This window comes from Megalobrama amblycephala, linkage group LG24 (genome assembly GCF_018812025.1).
Source record: "Megalobrama amblycephala isolate DHTTF-2021 linkage group LG24, ASM1881202v1, whole genome shotgun sequence".
Lineage (NCBI taxonomy): Eukaryota > Metazoa > Chordata > Actinopteri > Cypriniformes > Xenocyprididae > Megalobrama > Megalobrama amblycephala.
This window is the reverse complement of record NC_063067.1, coordinates 29935807-29959110: the sequence shown is the minus strand read 5'-3', so window position 1 is coordinate 29959110 and position 23304 is coordinate 29935807. Positions and strand designations below refer to the sequence as shown.

The window sequence follows — 23304 nt, the reverse complement described above, 5'->3', positions numbered from 1 at the left end:
AACAGATCAAATATTCCCATATCCCTGTGATCTCCCAGATGAAGGTATAAAAGTTTTAGTTTTAAAGTAACCAACAGTTTAATGTTGAACAGTTTGCAAATGACTCATAGTTGTATACTAGTTTAGTTACTTGGTGTTTGGTAACAAAGGGACTACTTTGCATCAGCAATACTGACTCATTCTTAAGAAGACAATTGATGGCACCTGCATTCATAGCAACTAGTTTCTAACTAATTAATCAATTGATTGTAAATCATAAATATAGGGGGCTGCTGCTCAGTATAATAGTTTGAGCATTATGTAAATTGGTAAACTATTCCAAAACTTAACATCTGTTCTGAGATCAACAAATCTGGGCAAACTACTGAGTAAGCACCAATCAGAGGCTGCATTTTTGTCATCATGTTGACTTCTTACAAAGTATTTTACTGTTTTAAAACTACAAAACACTAAAGTTTTTTGATACAAAATACAAAGCCATTTTCATCAATCCTATCAAATACAAATTACAAAATACTATTTTGTATTTGAAATACGTATTTAAAATACATGTATCATAAATACTGGCTATCCCTGTATATAGAGAGGCTATTTTATTGTTTTCAGTTATTTAATATTAATTTTCACTTATTTTTAACATATTCATTGCGGATAGCCTTATTTTCAAGTCATGTACATGAAGACAGTTCTACAGAAATAAGCACACAGGTAAATAATGAGTCTAGATTGCAGTTGCATCCTGAGTGTTTATTGTTATTGTCTGGTACCTGCATTTTTGAAAGGATGCTGGAAACCCATCATAGTATTTTGCATAGGTCTCTGATGCCCATGTCATATGGATGAAACAGTCGGCACATCATGAAAACCATGCAGAATAGTGAAAGGCACAATCACCATAGATATCATAGACACCAATCTTTATAATACTCTATTTGTACTTTGTTACTAAGGTGAACATCTCTTCTAAATAACAATATGAGGAAAAATACAAGCATATTTATTTTTGTTTTGTTTTTCTCATTTCATGTTTTCAGTCAATCCACTCTCAAATCACAATAACTACACTCGCTTCCACCAGCCTCTCACGAGGCCTAACGGACATCATTCTATAGTCCCACAAATTAAATTAATCATATTGAACACACTCACGCACACACAGAAAAATAACACAGAGTATACAGTGCCCAGCTGTGACGGTGAACAACAGCGGTGGATCTCTTCAGAGGGCAGAGATCACTGATTTCATGTTCGTTACGCGATATTGCCTTGTCCACTTCATCTAACACATAGAAACAATGTGATAGAAGACGACCTTCAAGTGGATGATGTTAAGGAACCTTGTAAGGCTATAAGGCATTGGCTTTTCCTAGATACACCACTGACATTCGTACTGCTCTCTCTGTAAAGTCAATATGATGAAGAATCAGTCAGTTTCAAATGAAAACAAAGAAATAAAAGCATATTTAGATTTACATTATACTTACATTATTTTGTTAAGAGATAGCTTACTACGATAATAGTTTTACAGATTTTGGCAGGTGGACAGGAAAGACTACAAGAAATGATTAAACATTAAATGACAGAAGAAATAAAAGAAAACTGCATGTGAAATCAAATCCTCCTAATGCATGAACAGTGGTATTGACAACATGGCAAATGTTGGTTCGTATCGTAAAATACCCAGCAGAAGGAAGTGTACTCAAGTTTTTGGAGCAACATACGGTTAAACGATACCATGAAAACAAAAAGGTGATGTTTCAAAATGCAAACACTGAACTGTAAATAGATTGCAATTATATACATTTGAATGCAACTAATTGTTTACCTCTTAAGGTAGCTTTTTTTCCCCAACCCATGCATGTTGGCATCTCATTCACCAATGCAAACGAAAACATACCGCTAAATACCATGATTCTCCACAAAACGTATGACAGTGCAAACTTCTCAAAGTCTCAAAAAATGTACAAACAGTCATATAATTATATACTTTCAGCACCATTGTTAGTCTATTCATTACTGAATACACATATAAGATAGATCACAATGTGGTTTCCTGTAAATGTGCCGAGGGTATTTGCTGACTATCGAGGAAGAGCACATTTTAGGATTCAACGTACGTGTTAATGTGAGTTCATGTGCACCGAGTCCATCTCACGAGAGGCGTTGACTCAACAACCTCTGACAGACAAACATCAGAGTACAATGAAGATGTAAATCACAATCATATAATCAATATAAGAAATATGATGAAATGCAAATAATGACATCGTCTGAAAAACGGATGATTTGAGAAACAGAGAAATGGTCATAAGATTTCGTTCTTTGTCTCTGTGGTCACAGTGATTTCTCACACAAGCATTAAGTGCTGGACAAGGGAACTTTCAAGCCTTTTTTGCTACACTGAAAACTTTGAAAATATACATCTACATCAATGAACAAGCACGTATATGTGTGTGTGTGGGGTCGGGGGGATGGGGGGGGGCTATAATGTTTTCCTTTTCATTTTGAGGACATTTTAAGATTCTTGACATGTTTTGTGAGATTCATCCATCAATAATCCTCTACAAAGCAAATAAACAGTCATAATCTATACTATCCTGCACATTCTATAAGCGATTATATCTGTAGCCTATGGCAACTTCTCCTCAGTTCTATATGTTGATCATGTGACCTGTAAAGACATTGCACACTGCCCTGATACTCCCATGATCTTTTCCTATTAGATCAGATGTTGAAAGGGAGCTATACTTCAGCTTCACGTCACATTTAGGGAAATACTATCTCCCTAAACAGATATATCCCTAAAAGATCACTGAAAAATAATAATAAATCTTCTTAATAGCATGTTGTTGGCATAGTATCAGTCCTGTCCATGATGTTTCCCCCCTCAATTTAACTAAAGGCTCTGTTTCAAAATCTAGTGAGCTAGATTCCTTAAGCTGCCTCAAGAGACTTGATTTCAATAAAGTTTGATGTTACCATTATGCTTAGCTAAGCTAATGAAAGGCAATGCTCTAATATAAACAAATGCATAGTACACGTACATAGTGTGTGAAAATATCTATTTTTTTAAATACATGGGGGTATTTCTTTCCTTGCAGAGTATGTATAAAATTGATGCTGCCCGCTTTCTCCACCACCTTGAATAATTCATTTCACTGGAACTGCCTTCTCTAGGAAGGATTCTGCCTTTGCAGAAGCACAACTATGAAAGGCATTTCCTAAATGCTGGATAGGCAGCTCACTAGGTTTTGGAACAGAGATCAGATAATAACAATGAATTAAATTAAATTGTTTGGGGGTTGAAATACTTTTGAAAGTTAGCACCGTAATGTTGAAAATCAGGCAGCAACATCTATGTTGAAATAACCTCTTTGCAAACATATCCCACTATATTTGTCTTGCTCTGTAAACTCTCAACAGCTTTTATCTGTTTAATTCTTGCTCACACATTTATCTTCATACTTTCCATTCTTGTTGTTTTCTAGTGACTCTTCCGTTGCTGTAGTACTTTTATATGACATTACTAGGTAGGTACAAATCTCTTCTTAAAATCTTAAGCCCAAAGTATACTTCGGCCGTCCGTGTTCCTACGATGGTCCGAGCAATGTCCATGTGACATAATTTTCGTCATCAGGAGGGTCTGTGTGCAGCCCAATTTTTATGTCCACGTGGACAGTGCACGTATAACGGCACATGTGCGAGTGATTTCAGCACTTTGCTTTCTGCACTCACGGCCAAGGAGTATAGTTTGAAAGGCTCAGAGCGGAACACGGAAAATAAAGTATACCCGGGGCTTTAGGGTTAATGTATTTAATGTTCTGTTTTTTTACGCAAAACTAAACGGATGTGAAAAATTAACCTGATTATATTTCAACAAATAGCACTAATGTACCTGAAGTGTCAGTGTTATACATTTAGAGGGATGTTGTATGTAAAGATATAGAGTTTACATGTGTCTCCTTTTCGGCTGTGCTCCCAGATTGGGAAACTGATTTAGGTGTTACAAGGACACACAAGGAGGTACATGGCATTTAAGCAAATATATGGATCTTAGACAGAGTAATTGTGCTTGGTGGTGGCCTGCCAGCCAGATAAGAGTGAGAAGAGGATAAAGATAAACTGGCTTGTGCTCAAGGACAAACCTGATTAATATGAAACTGAATAACATTATGGACATAAAAGCAGAATAAAAGCAAAAGGGAGGACAAGTGAGAAGGAAGGGAATTCATTGGTAGGTATGGGTTACTTGGGGTGTCTATGTGTAATAATGCCCTCAATGTAAACTTTGATGCCTCAGTGGCAGATGTTGCGCTGGCACGGTTGGTGCAGGAAGGAGTTGCGGGTGTGGGTCGTGCGCCGTTGGACCTGTTCACGCACACGGTTTTGGCGCTGTATGCGATTGCGTGCCAGGTGCCGACGCTCAGTGCGGGCTTTGGCCCTCTGGACCCTGGAGACCTGGGTGACTTTAGCTAGGGCACCTGCCTGTGCGGCCGCTCCCCGGGTCACACGTGTGGTCATGCTGCTCCTGGTCATGGCGGGCATTGCTGATTCAGACATCCTGCTGTAACAGTGCAGACAGGAGGAAGAATGTGAAACGATTGAGTGAGAATGGACAGAATGGATGAGAAGAGTAGTAGGATGGAAGTCAAAATTAAGTCAGCATCCTCCTGTTTTTGATATTCAGCATGATTTTTATTTGATGTAAGTTGGGTGTCCTGCAGAGTGTAGCACCAACTTGCACCAACACACCTGCCTGTAAGTTGCTAGTGATCCCGAAGACCTTGATTTGCTGGTTCAGATCTGATTAGTAGTGGAGGTAAACCAGGGTTTGGCAACATCGGTCCTGGAGGGCCACTGCCCTGCAGAATTCAGCTCCAACCCTAATCAAGCACACCTAAACCAGATAATCAAGGTCTTCAGGGTTACTAGAAAGCCACACACAGGTAAGATTGATCAGGGATGGAGCTAAACTCTGTAGGACTGTGGCCTTCCAGGACCGAAGTTGTCCATCCCTGAATTAAACTCTAACTACATATCTGACTGTCTAATAAACCTGGAATTGAATGACTACAAATATTGTTGGCTCTGTGATGAATTGCTGATGTTCCTCTATTGCAGGGATCTCTAACCCTGCTCCTGGAGAGCTACCTTCCTGCAGACTTCAGATCCAACCCTGCTCTGACACACCTACTTCCAAGGAATTTCCAAGTAACTCTGAACACCTTGATTAGCTGCTTCAGGTGTGTCTGACTGGGGTTGAAGCGGAACTCTTCAGGGAGGTAGCTCTCCAAGAGCAGGGTTGGTGACCTCTACTCTATTGTAATTCACTTTGGATAAAAGAGTCTGCTAAATCAGGGGTTTTCAAACCTGTCCTGGAGGACCCCCAGCACTTATGCCTCATCTAACACACCTGACTCAGCTCATTAATAGAGACTGCAAGACCTGAATTAAGTGTCAGATATCCTACAGAACAGGTTTGAAAACACAGAATGCATAAATGTAAATATTGCATCTGTTTACGACACAGTGTTACATGTGGAAATGTATGCTAACAGTGGGAGTGAAATTTACCTAATACTGCCAGCCAGGCTGGTGGTGCTCTCTTCCACCGGAGGGAGAGGGCCAGCCGAGACGTACACGGACATGCTGGGGTGTTCGATGAGGAGGTCCTCCATGGGACTAGCCTCTGCCGTGGCTCCCTCTGCAGTAAAACAGGGGGGAGGGGTGACAAACCAGCTCTCATCCATGCTGCAGTCACTACAGGAGCACGAGCCCCTCTCACTTAACAACACATTCACTTCTACTGACTCAAGGTGAGAGAAGGAGGCGGGATCAGGAGGAGAGCATATGGAAAGGGAGGAAGGATGTGCTGCCTGTGTCCTGCCTGCTCTAGTCCTGCGATTTTTGCAGGTATGAGGAGAGGGGCCACATATCTGAGATGCATGACATTCACTGCGGGGACGGGGGCGTGCTACTGATGCTGCCTCTGGCCCATCCTCGACTTAGGTGAAGTGAAGTAGGACGTGATAGAAGACAAAACAGGGTGTATTTCCAGAATATGAAAGGTTTGGTTGAAGCCATGCGAGTGGGGGATGCCAGTACCATGAGCACACATACCAGTAAAAGCAATTCAGTCAAATATGGAGAAATGAGAAGGGATACAGAAACAACAGAAAAACACAGAGAATAGGAATACTGTCATTAGTTTCTTATAACCCTTTTAAAATATTACTATCTAATCACCATGTACTACTTTATAAAGTCTCAATGACTTTGTTCTAAAACCTAGTGATATATTACAACACTGGCTCAACTGTTGGCAGTAGTTGGGGCTGGACTATCTGGAATAATGGCTAATAGGGGAGATTGGCAAAGAAATTTCACACTTCCACCTTACTTACATACCCCTTGCAGAATCTGCTAAATGTTAATAATTTTAAAAAAATAAAAGAGATCATACAAAACGCTTGTTACTTTTTATTTAGTACTGTCCTGAATAAGATATTTTACATAAAAGATGTTTACATATAATCCACAAGACAAAAAATAGCAGAATTTATCAAAAATGACCTTGTTCAAAAGTTTACATACCCTTGATTCTTAATACTGTGTGTCTTTACCTGGATGATCCATGTCCCTGTTCCATGTGACTGTTTGTTCCATGACCTTTGTTTGTTCTGAACAGTTAAACTGCCCAACGTTCTTCAGAAAAATCCTCCAGGTCCTGCAAATTCTTTGGTTTTCTAGCATCTTTTGCATATTTGAACCCTTTCCAGCAGAGACTGTATGATTTTGAGATCCATTTTTTCACACTGAGTACTACTGAGGGACTCAAACACAAATATTAAAAAGGTTCAAACATTCACTGATGATCCAGAGTTAAACACAATGCATTAAGAAGCAGGGGGTGTAGACTTTTTGGATTTGAAGATAAAGGTAAATTGTTCTGGGAGACATGTAAGTATCTTCTGTAGCTTCTGAAGGGCAGTACTAATTGAAAAAATATGATATTTAAACAAACGTAAGAAAAATGTGGACATCTTCATCCTGTTCAAAAGTTTTCACCCCTGGCTCTTAATGTTTCCTTCTGGAGCATCAGTGAATGTTTGCATCTTTTTTAATAGATGTGTTTGAGTCCCTCAGTGTGAAAAGATGGATCTCAAAATCATACATTAAGCATAAAGCATAAATCAAAGAATTTGCAGGACCTGGAGGATTTTTATGAAGAACATTTGCTAGTTTAACAGCTCAGAACAAACAAGGGACTCATGAACAACCATCAGAAAACAAACAGTCGTGGATCATCCAGGTAACAGCATACAGTATTATGAATCAATATGTAAACTTTTGAATGAGGTCATTCTTATAAATTCAGCTATTTTTTTGTTTTGTGGACTATATGTAAACATCTTTTATGTAAAATATCTTATTCAGGACAGTACTAAATAAAAAATAACATGCATTTTGCATGATCCCTCTTATTTTGTTAAAATAAGTAGCATTTTGCAGATTCTGCAAGGGGTATGTAAACTTTTGAGCATGACTCTATGTTTTGTGGATGTGACAAACCTCAGAGTTCAAGGGGATAATAAAGTTAAAACTACAGGTATGTGTGTTTGGAGCAGGGTTGGAACTAAACTCTGTAGGGCTGCGGCCCTCCAGAAACTGAGTCTGACACCCCTGCTATAAGCACTTCTTCTTTCTATCCCCTGAAGCAGGAGAGGATTTGTGAAAGCAACATGATCTGATGTTGGTAGATCATGTGACTGTGGCAACTTGGCAGATAGATTCTTTCATACTACTCAGATTCATACTATACCGAACATACTTTTTAATGGCTACAAAGTAAGTTTCAAATCAAATGTAGTACCTACTAGACAGTATGCGATTTCTGAAGAAAGCTAATTTTCGTAATTTTGCTAATTATGCTAATGTACGCTATAGCAGCATTTACATTATTAATTGCGGTCAGAGCTTAACTCACAAAATTGAGCTTGTGTCGAAGTATAATACTAGAAGCAGTGTTGGGGAAAGTTACTTTTAAAAGTAATTCATTACAATATTGTGTTACTCCCTAAAAAGTAACAAATTACGTTACTTAGTTACTTTTTATGAAAAGTAATGTGTTACATTACTTTTATAGTCTAATACAACATTAACCATCATATTTACCCACAACACCTCTGCAACTTTATTTCTGTCAACATAAAGACAGGAGATGATGTCTTAGAAGATAATTGCCTATATAAACAGTAAATATTGAGACAGTTCACTAGGTTTTGGAACCAAGCCAATGTTTTCCAAATTCATATAGATTAATCCACTACATCCAATAGAATGTTGCCTCGTTACCCCAAAATACTCTTCAAAGTTGAAGCTACCTTACCTATAATTTATCCCTTGCCTTTAATTAGTAACCTGTATAAATTTAGGTCCCATTACAGACAGTGTTTCTCGTTGTTTGTGTAGGACACTCACCGGGCACATTGACCAGGAGCCATCCCTCTTCGTCAGCCTCAGTCACACAGGGATTTGGTCCCTTCAGCTCCGGAGTAACTTCTTCCACGCTTCCAAAGAACAGACTGCTGAGCCGCTGGAACATGGCTGCCTCGGAGGTCAAAGGTCACAGTTTTTTGTTTCCTGAGGGATAGCTGCCTTAGAAGTTTTTTTTCTGTTTTATTAACTATAGTGACTAATGTTGTTTTTTTTTCAGTGATGTAACGGATAGCTGGTTGATCACAGACGTATTGGCCTTTTTTGTTGCAACAAAGGAGTCTCAGAGAAGGCGCAGTACAAAATAAGGTCTCACTTGGTTGTGGTGCAAAGATCTACGTTTGACAAAGACAGAAAAAAGAAGAACAGGAAGGATGGTCAAGAAAACCATATCATAAAATATTTATGGAGTAACATTTCATAGAAATAACATTTAACAACCTGTAGAACTATAGACTTGCTGGCATTACGAGTATTCAGATTATGCCATTTTGTAATGTAAGGTAATAGTGCGATCTATAAATAATTCACATAATATATATATATATATATATATATATATATATATATATATATATATAGCATTCAGATTATGCCATTTTGTAATGTAAGGTAATAGTGCGATCTATAAATAATTCACATTTTATATATATATAGCATTACAGTATATAGCATATATATATATATATATATTTATGTGAATTATTTATAGATCGCACTATTACCTTACATTACAAAATGGCATAATCTGAATACTCGTAATGCCAGCAAGTCTATAGTTCTACAGGTTGCTATATATATATAGCATTACAGTATTGGTATTTGTGGAAAAATACGCTTTTTCATGTAAATATCAGTGGAAAAATGGTCGTAAACAGTATTCTTTATGAAAAATTAAATGACATTTTTTTTTATAATTTTCGATTAAAATTTATAACTGTACTTGTTAACTATGACTGGAATATGAATATGAAATATGACCAGTACCCATTCTTGACAGGTTGCGTAATATTTACCCAGTATATTAACATATTTGCACAATTCTCTGTATCTCTCTCTGCCAGTTAGTTCATTCACATCCATTTGCACTGATTAATCAATTGAATTGAATTTAAAAACATTAGAGGGATTTAAAATCACATCAACTATTCATACATTTACACATTAGCAGTTATCTTTGAGGTGATGAAGAGTTTATATCCATACTTATTTCCTTGTGTTTAATAATTAAACACAAACCGTTTATTCTAATGCCATAACCTTATAATCTTTTTTTCATTCACTGAAACGAGAGAAAAAAAATCAGTCCCTATGGCTCCCCTACAGGCATCTACATGAATTTTGACGTCAGTGGGCGGGGCTTCCGCTGAATGCTGACGCACTAGACGCAACTGACCCCGCCCTCTTAACACTAGCGGACACAGTACGAAACAACAGAAAGGAACCAGGGTCGTTTTGATAGAAACAAGAAAAAAAAAATTGTTTATGAATACGGCTTTTGCAACAAGGTATAAAAATAGTTTTTTTTTTCTTCAGATAAATTAAATGCATACATCAAAAACAACAATGCGCTGATAAATAAAACATTATTTTAGCGCGTCTGACAGATGCTGTTTGAAAAACAACATCGACTCCTGTGTGTACCGATGATCCCGTCCGAATCTAAGGCAACCGTGGCCTTATATTTTATAAATAGTCTAGCAGAAAAGCGGACGTGAATGCTAAACTTAAAACAGCAGCGAATATGAGCATATAATGCGAAGAGCAGAGAGAGAGAGAGAGAGAGAGACTGAGCGCAAAGGGTCAAAGCAATGACAGCTCGGATCAAGGGTATTACCAGCGCTCTCAATTCACTCACATAACCACAGACTCTATACATCAACCCTAAAAATCACATATAGAGCTGGTTTAATCAAAAACCGAGCAATGTTGCTTCAAATATCATAAGTTAAATCCATTGCCATTAAACGTCGACTTGAAAACACAATTTTGGCGTATGAATGTTTATTTAAGACGGATTCTGTGAGAAGAGAAATCAGAAAACCGTCGAGAAAACTAGCTTTGGTCTAGGCTGCGAGAGCAAAACAATGATGATGTCGAATGACAGGAATGAGAGCGCGTAATAACTGACAACAGAGGAAACACTGTTCCAATACAGACCTATTTATGGACAGTTAATGGACAGCTGTTGTTATCGCTTGCATTACACACGACAGGTCTGATGTAGTGCAGTTTAAACACAATTCTGCTACAAAACAGATCTCGCTTTAAAAGACAGAAGGAGATGTGTATATTCAGCATCTTACCTGTCTTACCTGCAAAATTATTCAAGTTGTAAACGCGACGACCACACAATAAAAACAACAAAAATCTTAAAGCATAGCTTTAGGTATTCTTTTTATATGAGGTAGTAAATTCACAAAAAAAAAAAAAAAATATGAAAAAGTCTTTCTTCTTAGAAGAAATCGACGTGTAAATTCTGATTTACACGACGTTTGAATCGTAGTATCTGCAACCTATGTGTTTTTCCAGCAGATATCGTTTGTGATGTTATTGCTTCGCCCAGCTGATCCGCAGATCAGAATATAGAGCGTACAAAACAGCTGATTGTGATGTCATGGCGCTCGTAGCAACGGCCTGACCCCGCCCACTCCCCAGTTGGACCAATCAGGGATTTACACAAGATCGAGGGCTGTAAGTGAAACGGTGGGGGTTGGGCTGATAATCTTATCAAAAGATTCCTTGCAAGTGGAGCTCACTGCAGAGCCACATGACGTCCAGCTCCCCCTCTGTGGATCTAATGGGTGGAGGGATTGGGTTATTAGTAGTTTTAGGGTGTGGTTGGACCTTGTAGCTCCACCCATTACGCCCGAATAACGTCCAGAGAGGGGGAGCTCCAGCCATGGCTCTGTCCCTTTTGGAATCGCATCTACATTCTTCGTCTAGAATGTCGAATGTCGTCAGTTTATTTTACTGCTGAAGAAGAATAAGGGTTTACAGAGGTGTTTACACTTTTATGTAGTTTATTTAGAAAAGTAAAAAAAAAAAAAAAATCAAAATGTAGACTTTTATGGCTATGGAAGATTTTGAAATAAAGGCCTAGCAAGCTGTGATTAAAGATATAAAGTGATGATTTCACAGTCACTCCTGTGGCTTGCATCATTCTTTTGATTTCCATTGGCGCCGGTTTAAAATGTTATGTCACTGGGCTGGTTTTGGATCAGGTGCATGTACTCTGGTGCTGCAGGTAATGTGATCTGCAGAGGTCTGGTTTTGTGAGCTGTCTCTTTAAACAGTGTTTGTAAATATTGCCTGCCCCTCCCTCACCACATTCTTCACATTGGGGGCGGGACACAGACTGCCACGTGTCACAAGTAACCAATCATAACACATGGTCTGAACACTGACATGTCAGCAGCTTATGGAGAGCTACAGATATTTGAAAAGACCTTGATGGTTGACTGGCGTTTTTAAGCTTCAGGATTTTAAGATAAAAACTAACCCGTGTAACAATGTAACAAAACAAATGTAATTTGGATTGTTTTCATCTGCATATTTGCTTTAAAGGGTTAGTTCACTTAAAAATGAAAATAATGTCATTTATTACTCACCCTCATGCCGTTCCACACCCATAAGACCTTTGTTCATCTTCAGAACACAAATTAAGATATTTTAGTTGAAATCTGATGGCTTAGTGAGGCCTGCATAGACAGCAATGGACACTTCCTCTCTCAAGATCCATAAAGGTACTAAAAACATATTTAAAGTCGTCATGAAATCAAAATTGACCCTATTTACTTTGTTAGCGCATTACTAGTCTTGTGGTGAACAATTAATCTGTGCAGGTTAATACACAGAAAAAAAAAAGTTTGCCGTGGTAATCTTTAATCAAAATCTGAAAAGTTACTTTCCGGTCTGGAATGGCGTTCCTTCTCTGATGACGTCAGTTTGACGGCTTGGGTTGAAAAACAATTAAACCACTCCCCTCCAAACATTAGTCTGCTATGAGTCAGAGATGGAGAGGAGGAGCGCTAAAGTAAAACTCTGCCCTCTATTCAATATTCCGTTTCACTTGGAAATACGTTCACAACACTGGAGAAAAGTCGTTAGCAACTTCCGGTTCACGAAGGACTTTAAATCAGTTCATGTGAGTTCAGTGGTTCTATCTTAATATTATAAAGCGACGAGAATATTTTTTGTGCGCCAAAAAAACCAAAATCTAACAATGGCCAATTTCAAAACACTGCTTCAGAGCATTATGAATCTTTTGTGTCGAATCAGGGATTCGTATCGCGTATCAATCCACCAAACTGCTGAAATCACGTGACTTTGGCGCTCCAAACCACTGATTTGATTCGTAAAGCTCCGAAGCTTTAAGAAGCAGTGTTATGAAATCGCCCATCACTATATTGTTAAAAAGTCGTTATTTTGTTTTTTTGACGCACAAAAAAACAAAATAAAATTGTTTTTTTGTTTTTTTTTCTCTGTTTTTACTGTTATTTCTCTTCCTTATGTTCTATTTTTATTATTATTCTTTATGTAAAGCACTTTGAATTACCATTGTGTATGAAATGTGCTATACAAATAAAATTGCCTTGTCTTGCCTTGCACAAAAAATATTCTCGTCGCTTTATAATATTAATATTGAACCACTGTACTCACATGAACTGATTTAAATATGTTTTTATGAATCGTAGCCACGAAGCCATCGGATTTCAACAAAAATATCTTAATCTGTGTTCCGAAGATGAACGAAGGTCTTACGGGTGTGGAACGACATGAGGATGAGTAATTAATGACATTATTTTTGGGTGAACTAACCCTTTAATGCTAGCAGATATACAGTATAAGAATTTACTGTATTAAGCATGGTATTAACACAGACCGCTAAACAGACAATATGTGAACCTGGACCACAAAACCAGTCATAACGGTCAATTTTTTGAAATTGAGATTTATACATCTGAAAGCTGAATAAATAAGCTTTCCATTGATGTACAGTATGGTTTGTTAGGATAGGACAATATTTGTTCGAGATAAAACTATTTGAATATCTGAAATCTGAGGGTGCAAAAAAATCTAAATAGTGAGAAAATCGCCTTTAAAGTTGTCCAAATTAAGTCCATAGCAATGTATATCCACTCACAAAAAAAAAAAAAAAGATATATTTACAGTAGAAAATTTACAAAATATCTTCATGGAACATGATCTTTACTTAAAGGTCCCGTTTTTCGTGTTTTTTTTGAAGCTTTGATTGTGTTTATAGTGTGCAATATAACATGTGTTCATGTTTCGCGTGTAAAAAAACCACAGTATTTTTCACATAATTTACTTATCTGTATACCGCTGTTTCCACTGTCATAAAAACGGGCTGATGACTTCCTTGTTCTATGAAGTCCCTCCTTCAGAAATACGTAACGAGTTCTGATTGTGCCAGCGGTTCCTGTGTTGTGATTCGACAGCTCTGAGCGCACCGTGCCCGGAAAGGTCACGCCTCTTACCATAACGTGGAGATGCACGCGCTCAGTGTTATTGTAAACATGTCTTTAATTTTACCCTATCAATCTTGAGCCGGAATCAGACCCGGTGATTGGACTGCGGGATGAAAATAACAGCGTTTCGACGACATGGCGACAAACACACTCTACAAACGCAACTCTTGTGTATTCCTGTGGGCGGAAGTTAGTCAAAAAACTGTTTTAGTGACGTCATTTAAAGAAGGAAGTAGAGGGATGTAGTCCAAACTGGCCGTTCGATGTAGGCGACTTCTGTTAAATAAAATATCTCGCTTGGCATTGAACTTTGAGCTTTAAAATTTTACAGATTTTATTTATACTCTAACAACAACATTACACACTAACTAAAGTTTGAAACATGGGATCACGAAGAACGGGACCTTTAATATCCTAATGATTTTTGGCCTAAAAGAAAAATTGATCATTTTGACCCATACAATGTATTGTTGGCTATTGCTACAAATATATCCGTGTGACTTATGACTGATTTTGTGGTCCAGGGTCACATATTAGCAATATTGATTGCATGCATTTTAGGATTACTAATAATCTCAATAATCTACCTACCAAAAATCCTAGCAATAGAATGAGCAATAGTAACATTCTGTGTAGCCTATATAGGTTACAAACGATCTGTTACACAGAATTAGATGTTTGCAGCATCAATCACTATTTGTAGATACCAGACATTAGTTGTTGTTGCCAGTCATTCCCCACATTCTAGTTATCACACAGTGTGTTGCCTCATTTAGTAAAAGCAAGTAAGAACACATATTATAATAACCATATGTAGCCATTTCCACAGTCCTATTGCGTGTGCTGATACAATGACACCTTCTCACAACTCCTCACCTGCTGATTGGGCTTTAACACCCTGGACGTGGTTGTCATTACTAATAAAACTTGGACGTGATCCTTGAAAAAACTGCTGAAACAGCTTGTAATAATAATCAACACAAGCCTCCAGCTGGTACTTTTATCTTACAGCTGACCTATGAAATCAAACAGGCAGGACACGACTTGCCCCAAGTGTTCGATTTGGTACATGATATTACATATTAAACAAACAAAGAGTTCTGTCAATAATTGGGTTGGGTTTCACAACCATGAATGCAGTTTAATGTGCACAGCAAATTTAGGTAGGCCATAGACAACTTCAGGTTAACTGCAGAATTGTTTGAATTTAAGGAGGTAGAATTAAAATTAAATAATATATTTAAAAAAAAAAATCACATTAATTAAATAATATTTCACTACATTTACCACTTTTCATTTATCCATAAACATGTTATCATACAAAATAAACTATTATTTTTATTTTTATTTTTAAATATTATTATAATCACATTACATAATATGATTAATACATCTCAGTATCAATAATCACCTGTCACCTGTAGAAATGTGTATTTATTTGTATATTTAATTACGCGTACAATCCGCTTGTTAAGCTATGATGTATCGAAGACCATTTCCGGGCCCTTTCTTCTGTGTTTCAAGTGAGAATCAGCCATATCTCAACATAATTTAAAAGAAGGTATAAAAGCCAGAACCCCCAAACTTTCGGTATTGGTATCGGCAGATATCACTCTGAATAATCGCTATCAGTATCGGTGGGGAAATTTAGTATTGGTGCATCTCTAGTATATTAGCACCGTTTGTTGTTTGCTTTCAGGATCTCATCTGAGCGTTTGAACCAGGAAACGGTAATGCGTGATAGCAGACTTAACAACTGGATGATCTTTATTTTAGAATTGCTTTAATGTCCCTTAAAAGTCCTCAATATGGAGTCAAACAACATCAGACATTCAGTGTATTGTGGAGTGCAAATTCCACTCCCAATTATTAAATTCAGAAATGTTACTATTGTGTAAAGAACAACTGTTCCTTTAAGCAACGTAAAACTTCTGACTCAACCAATAGCGTGACTTTGGGGTGGAGTGGAAGGAGTGGTTGGAAAACCTGTTTGGAAACAATTTCTGCAATTCAATTTGGTGCCATAGACCTTGGTCAGGTTAGACGGCATACTGAATTTAACGCAGATGAAAACAAGGCTGTGAGGGATAGACATACACGCACTGCATAAAGGTCCTAGATCACATCATTTTCACAATTCACAACTCTTTTTCTCTACTGAAAGATGTTTCGTCAAGCTGATCAGTCGGTGTGTAGTTAAACAACAGTACAATCCACTGAACGCACTGTATTCTGTCCCTCACAGCCTCGTTTTCATTCCTGTCAAAAATTAAATATGGCGCTACCCTGACTAAGGTCTATTGCTGCAGAAGTTACACACCACAGCTTTAAAACTTAATTAAGTACATTCCTAGAAACATCGGATTCTTGAAATCTTTGTCTATGCGTTTCCACCCTTGCATACTTTATGTACTTGTTTTGCAGCCATTTCCTCTCTTAAAGCTCAAGTGTTGTTGGCTTGTTTGGCAGGTGTCTTTCTGTAGGCCTTCACCTTAGCTTAAAGGTGAAAAAGTGTGTGAAAGTTCACTGTGCGGTGGTGTGATACTGTTAACTTTAGCAGCCTGTACATGACCCTTGACTAGAGTAACACTCTTCACTGTTTTTGAGCATCGCAGAAACCCAAGTGCCGTAAAAATGGTGGAAATGTATTTTGAGTTTGATTAGTTTAAGTCTGTGTAGTAAATACACTGTAACTAGCTTAGAGAGTATGGGGATTTGAAAATAGGATCCTAAAGTGGCTGTGAAAGACTTTCCAAGCTGGAAAATTGCATGTACTCAAGATGGCAGATTACCGAGAGATAGACGGCTGTTTTGAGAACAAACACCACAACAACTGATTTTATTGGAGCCTCCTAGCCTTGACGCTGTCATGGTTTGACGTTACCTTCATGGCCCTCTTAACCTTTCCAGCGTCCTCGCCAAAAACAGATGCGGTTGCAGTGAACGGTGTGAAGTGCTTGAAGTCAGGATGGGCTGGAGGAGGGGCCAGATGAAAGCTTCATTACAAACTCTCAAATAAACAAGGTGGAGGACAGACTCTGTGGAAACACATAAACACAAAAACCTGTGAGGGAGAGGTCAATCTTATCTCACAGAGATTAGTCACAGTAACACACCTGAGCTACATTCAGTAGTGGATCTTTTGTTAATTTACCTATGTTAGGAATCCAGATGATGACAAATATATTTTGTAATATGCACAATCTTGTTGGTACACTAAATGCTTTGTTTATGGTTAAGGCATTTTAAGTTCCAAACCCAGTAGTGAAACTCTTTGCTGTCTTCTACACACAATGAAAGCTTCTTTTGTGGCATTGATGGTTCCATAAAGAACCTTTAACAACCATGGAATCTTTCCATTTCACAAAAGGTTCTTTAGATTTTTAAAATGTCAACATCATTCTTTTAAGAATTGTTCACTGAAAGGTTCTTTGTGGAAACAAAAATGGTTCTTCTATGGCATCTCTGAGAAAACTCTCGTCTGGAACCTTTATTTTTTAAATGTTTTAAGAGTGTAAGGCAGATTTTTCAAACTTTGAGCCTATTCACAGAGCTTGTTGCTCTGGTTCTGGGATTGCCTGTGAATTTGGCCAAAACAAGGCGTCTTAGAAGGCAGTATAATTTTCCTACCTGCTGTTACCTGCTACCTACCTTTGGAACAAAGCCAATCTCTCCTTGTGTTGTTAAACTCAACTGTTTGTCTCCATTAAAATATCACATGTAATATACAGCATATGCTTTAAATCTAAAGAACATATATGTTTGCAGACAGTCAGAGAAAAAGTCCATTACAAACTGTACTTCATGCTCTCACTCTTGATAAGACTGAGGTCATTTTCTGAGGCCTGCTGTCTGACTCGACTCTCACTCTTTATCTTTATAGTTCACATGGAGCGTTTCTGGGTCAGAGTGGGATATGATGACATGCAGTAATCTAGCTGCAAGCCTTCAACCGCTTTCTGCTGTTATTTATAACTTTATTAAAAAGAATAACAAAAAAGACTTGGTCACTGTTGCTCTTTTGTCTTCTAATGCTATCAAAATGTAGAACTATGTAGAACTAGTACTTAAAAGGATAGTTCGCCCCAAAATTTTATTTACTCACTCTCATGTCATTCCAAACCAGTATGAATTTTCTTTCTTCTGTGGAACGTAAAAGAAGATATTTTGAAAAAAGTGTTTAATTTTGTCCACAAAAAAAAAGATGAACCATATAACAAAATTTTTTTCAGATATATATATATATATATATATATATATATATATATATTTTTTTTTTTTAATATTTTTTAAAAATATAAAACAAAAACTATACAAAAGGTCAATTGCTAATGTATATTTTAATATATATTTTTATATTATTTTCAATAAATTTTAGTTTATAGTCTTTTCAGTTGGCTGTGCTGTTTACAACATATATATTTGCCATATGGGAAATAGGGTCAGTGTTGTTTGGTCCCCAACATACTTCAAATAAACTTTATAAAATGGACAAAAATAGAAATCCCTTTGACTTAGTCTGAAGGAAGGACCTATAGGTCATATCTAGAAAAGGGAATGACACAGAGTCTATTGACTTCGATCCAGTAGCAACACCCAAGCCATCACCCACAACACTCACACAACCACCTGACAATTCATTCATTTTTTGAAATTAGACCTCCACCTTCTTAGCATTCCTTAAAGGTGCCCTAGAACTTCTTTTTAAAAGATGTAATATAAGTCTAAGGTGTCCCCTGAGTGTGTCTGTGAAGTTTCAGCTCAAAATACCCCATAGATTTTTTTAATTCATTTTTTTAACTGCCTATTTTGGGGCATCATTAACTATGCACCGATATATAGGTTGCGGCCCCTTTAATTCTTGTGCTCCCCCGCCCCCGGAGCTCGCGCTTGCCTTGAACAGCATAAACACAGTTTACACAGCTAATATAACCCTCAAAATGGATCTTTACAAGATGTTCATCATGCATGCTGCTTGCATACATCGGATCATGTAAGTATAGTATTTATTTGGATGTATTACATTTGATTCTGAATGAGTTTGAGGCTATGCTGCGTGGCTAAAGCTAACATTACACACTGTTGGAGAGATTTATAAAGAATGAAGATGTGTTTATGCATTATACAGACTGCAAGTGTTTAAAAATGAAAATAGCGACGGCTCTCTTGTCTCCGTGAATACAGTAAGAAACGATGGTAACTTTAACCACATTTAACAGTACATTAGCAACATGCTAACAAAACATTTAGAAAGACAATTTACAAATATCACTAAAAATATCATGTTATCATGGATCATGTCAGTTATTATCGCTCCATCTGCCATTTTTCGCTATTGTTCTTGCTTGCTTACCTAGTCTGATGATTCAGCTGTGCACAGATCCAGACATCCTGCCCTTGTCTAAGGCTTGATCATGGGCTGGCATATGCAAATATTGGGGCGTACACCCTGACTGTTACGTAACAGTCGGTGTTATGTTGAGATTCGCCTGTTCTTCAGAGGTCTTTTAAACAAATGAGATTTATATAAGAAGGAGGAACCAATGGAGTTTGAAACTCAGTGTATGTCATTTCCATGTACTGAACTCTTGTTATTCAGCTATGCCAATATAAATTCAATATTTAATTCTAGGGCACCTTTAATTTATTCATTATCAACAGTATAACAAGAAAAAAATATATAAAAGAAGTTAGTTTTCACTGTTATGCTGATGATACTCAGCTCTATATTTCTTCATGTCCTGACGAAACAGACCAATTCACAAATTAACGGAATGCATAGCTGATATAAAATGATGACTAGTAATTTCCTATTAATAAATTCTGAAAACACAGATTTTAATTATTGTGCCAAAAACCTCTGCATGTATTAACCCAGGATACTGTCTAACACTTAACATCTGTTCTGTCAAGTCTTCGTCGTCAGTTAGGAACCTATATGTGCTCTTTGATACCAATCTTTCATTTGAAATCCACATTATAGCATCTGTAAAACCGCATTCTTCCATCTTAAAAATATATCTAAACTACGACATATGCTCTCAATGACAAATGCGGAATAGTTAGTTCATGCGTTCATGACCTCAAGGCTAGATTACTGTAACGCTCTGCTGGGTGGTTGCCCGGCTCGCTTAATAAACAAACTCCAGCTGGTCCAAAACGCAGCAGCTAGAGTTCTTACTAGAACTAGGAATTATGACCATATTAGCCTGGTTCTGTCAACACTGCATTGGCCCCCTATTAAAAATCATATACATTTTAAAATTTTGCTACAATGCACTAAAATGGTTTAGCTCCCCAGTACTTGAGCGAGCTTTTAATGCATTATAGTGCTTCACGTCTACTGCGATCTCAACATTCTGGCTAGCTGATAATACCTAGAATATCAAAATCGAACTGCAGGCTATTTTAGATCATTTTCCTGTTTAGCACCCAAACTCTGGAACAGTCTTCCTAGCATTGTTCGGGAAGCAGACACACTGAGAGCAGGTGCATAATCAAATATTAGCTTTGTTTAATGGTGATGACAAAGCTGTAGGTAAACAAAATATTGATTCTTGAAGAAGATGAAAACACTAGTTTTGAGAGTATCTGTTGCCACTGGATTGATTTTCCCACAGGTTAAAGGTTTGACATATTGCGTAAGTTACATTTGACTGAAATGCTTGTATTGAAATATTTTATATTCTACCAATGATAAAACTTTTATAGATGTTATGTTTAGTGAAGTAGGGCCACTTTTAGGGAGCATTTGAGCTGTCCATATAATCACTACCATATAGTGGTTTTATAACAGTGACTGTAAAATATGTATTTTACATATGGGAATGGCATATTTTGAGTTTTGATATTTAGGATGTGATCATTGGGCTATTTGGGTCTGTTTTGTTACACAGACCTGGCAACCTTGATGGTGACATTGTTAATGCAAGTGGCCCCTGAATGACCCGGCAACAACCCACAAAACCCTGGCACCATAGTGCTTTGCATAGACTAATCAGCACTCAAAAATCAAAATCTAGCTGGATTTACAAGAGTTCATGTAGTAAAAAAGAAATTAAGCTTTGACATTGCCATGGGACCTACATTTTACACGGCCATTAAAGGTCCCGTTTTTCGTGGTTTTTTGAAGCTTTGATTGTGTTTATAGTGTGCAATATAACATGTGTTCATGTTTCGCGTGTAAAAAAACACAGTATTTTTCACATAATTTACTTATCTGTATACCGCTGTTTCCACTGTCATAAAAACGGGCTGATGACTTCGTTGTTCTATGAAGTCCCTCCTTCAGAAATACGTAACGAGTTCTGATTGTGCCAGCGGTTCCTGTGTTGTGATTCGACAGCAGCTTAGCGAACCTTGCCTGGAAAGGTCACGCCTCTTACCATAACGTGGAGATGCACGCGCTCAGTGTTATTGTAAACATGTCTTTAATTTTACCCTATCAATTTGAGCCGGAATCAGACCCGGTGATTGGACTGCGGGATGAAAATAACAGCATTTCGACGACATGGCGACAAACACACTCTACAAACGCAACTCTTGTGTATTCCTGTGGGCGGAGGTTAGTCAAAAAACTGTTTTAGTGACGTCATTAAAGAAGGAAGTAGAGGGATGTAGTCCAAACTGGCCGTTCGATGTAGGCGACTTCTGTTAAATAAAATATCTCGCTTGGCATTGAACTTTGAGCTTTAAAATTTTACAGATTTTATTTATACTCTAACAACAACATTACACACTAACTAAAGTTTGAAACATGGGATCACGAAGAACAAGACCTTTAAGCCATGACCCAAATTGCCTATAAAAATGATAATACATTTGCTTTTAAAAAACAAGTAAATGTATTACACTTTATTTAACATAAGAATATGACTAATACTGATGAATAAATAGTATAAGGTCATTATTCAACATTATTCAACAATTTCTTCTCTACCCTGTCAGTCTCGTACGCAGTTGACGCAGTGAACGCAGTTCAGCACTTCTGTGTTTACGTCTGAATTCCGGCTCATTATTGGCCAATGCTGTTCATGTGAGTAGCACGACGCATGCGTGTGATGCTGACGCATGAGTCAGCCAATAATGAGTCAGCGTTCTGACGTAGAACCTGGAAGCGCTGGCCGTAAACAGCGTAGGAAATGACACAGAAGAGAAAATATTGTTGAATAAAGTTGTTATTTTTGTTTTGTTTTTGTGCACAAAATGTATTCTCATCGCTTCATAAAATTAAGGTTTAACCACTGTAGTCACGTCAATGTCTTTAGTACCTTTCTGGACCTTGAATGTGGTGGTTAAATTGCTGTCTACTGAGGAGTCAAAGAGCTCTTGGATTTCATCAAAAATATCTTAATTTGTATTTTGAAGATGAATGAAGGTCTTACAGGTTTGGAACAACTTGAGAGTGAGTAAATGATGACAGAATTTTCATTTTTGGGTGAACTAACCCAAAAACTGCTTTTGACAGAAGCGTCAACTGCTTTCACATGCGTCTTTCAAAATTAAGATTTGCATCAGAAAAACATAGGATTACGTTTGTTGTTATTTCACTGAATGCACACTCCGCGACCCACCAGTTGAGAAACACTGGGGTAGACTACAGAGGAAGAGTGAGGCATAATTTTATTATCTATGAAACATTTGCATAGAATTCTACTTCCGTTTGCAAATGAGTGCAGCAACTCAAGTAAACACAGATGAAAGGGCTCATTTGTGCTGGAAAATGGACCTACTTCCTACTCTGTTCCCTCTGCTGAGTGACTATACAACATCTGATTCACAGGCCTCCTCCTCCTCATGGTCTTCTCCGCTCGTCAGATGTGTCTCAACACGATGGGAACAAACAGTCCCAGTGGAAAGCCTTTGGCAGGAATATGAAGCACACAGACTCACTGGGGATCACACACTTCCAACGGGGAATAGTAGCAAAAGAACAGTTTTAACCTTTTGCTAGATCACAATACAACAGTTAGTCATCAGGAAATGAAAAAGACTGTTTACTTGCATGTTCCTGGTCTAATTGTGCATGATTCATCAGTTCCTCCCTCATGTCATAAACAGGCCACTTTACACAACACAATCCGTTCCTGTTGGATCAGTCTAATGGAACAGGCTAATTCGGCCTGATTCGTCAAAGTCCAGTATTTTACGTATATACACACTCAGCATACTGGCCAGGTTGATAAATAATATGTAGAACAGCACAGGGGTAAGTTTGAACCTCAGATTGCATAACCTTTCTCTGCCCCGTCCTAAAATATCCTCCCGGGGCCGTGTCTCCTTTTACTCTCATAACATAGACCTGTGCATGTCATAG

The 23304-nt window shown here is 37.6% G+C and overlaps 1 protein-coding gene across 8 annotated transcripts; it reads right to left on the bottom strand.

Moving 5' to 3' along the window:
- Positions 1 to 726: 726 nt before the first annotated feature.
- On the bottom strand, positions 727 to 23192 carry LOC125259655 (tumor protein p53-inducible nuclear protein 2). 8 transcript variants are annotated; one of them, XM_048177489.1, is made up of 6 exons: positions 22989 to 23192; positions 22721 to 22893; positions 16873 to 17026; positions 8482 to 8831; positions 5575 to 6004; positions 727 to 4564 (listed from the first exon to the last, which is right to left on the bottom strand). In XM_048177489.1, exons 4-6 carry the CDS (start codon positions 8603 to 8605, stop codon positions 4297 to 4299), a joined length of 822 nt encoding a protein of 273 aa, XP_048033446.1. In that variant the 5' UTR covers positions 8606 to 8831; positions 16873 to 17026; positions 22721 to 22893; positions 22989 to 23192; the 3' UTR covers positions 727 to 4296. The 8 variants fall into 8 exon arrangements, with proteins under 8 accessions (XP_048033446.1, XP_048033445.1, XP_048033444.1 ...); XM_048177488.1 differs by having other exon boundaries at positions 22721 to 22848; XM_048177487.1 differs by having other exon boundaries at positions 22721 to 23192.
- Between the last annotated feature and the right edge of the window lie 112 nt (positions 23193 to 23304).

What these genes read in the sequence shown, in the direction of transcription:
- LOC125259655 (XM_048177487.1), bottom strand. Translation starts at nt 8,605, where the DNA reads ATGTTCCAGCGGCTCAGCAGTCTGTTCTTTGGAAGCGTGGAAGAAGTT. An exon ending in GCTCCTGGTCAATGTGCCCG is followed by an intron (nt 6,005 to 8,481) that starts GTGAGTGTCCTA and finishes ACTTCACCTAAG; the next exon opens with TCGAGGATGGGCCAGAGGCA. An exon ending in AGCCTGGCTGGCAGTATTAG is followed by an intron (nt 4,565 to 5,574) that starts GTAAATTTCACT and finishes GCACTGTTACAG; the next exon opens with CAGGATGTCTGAATCAGCAA.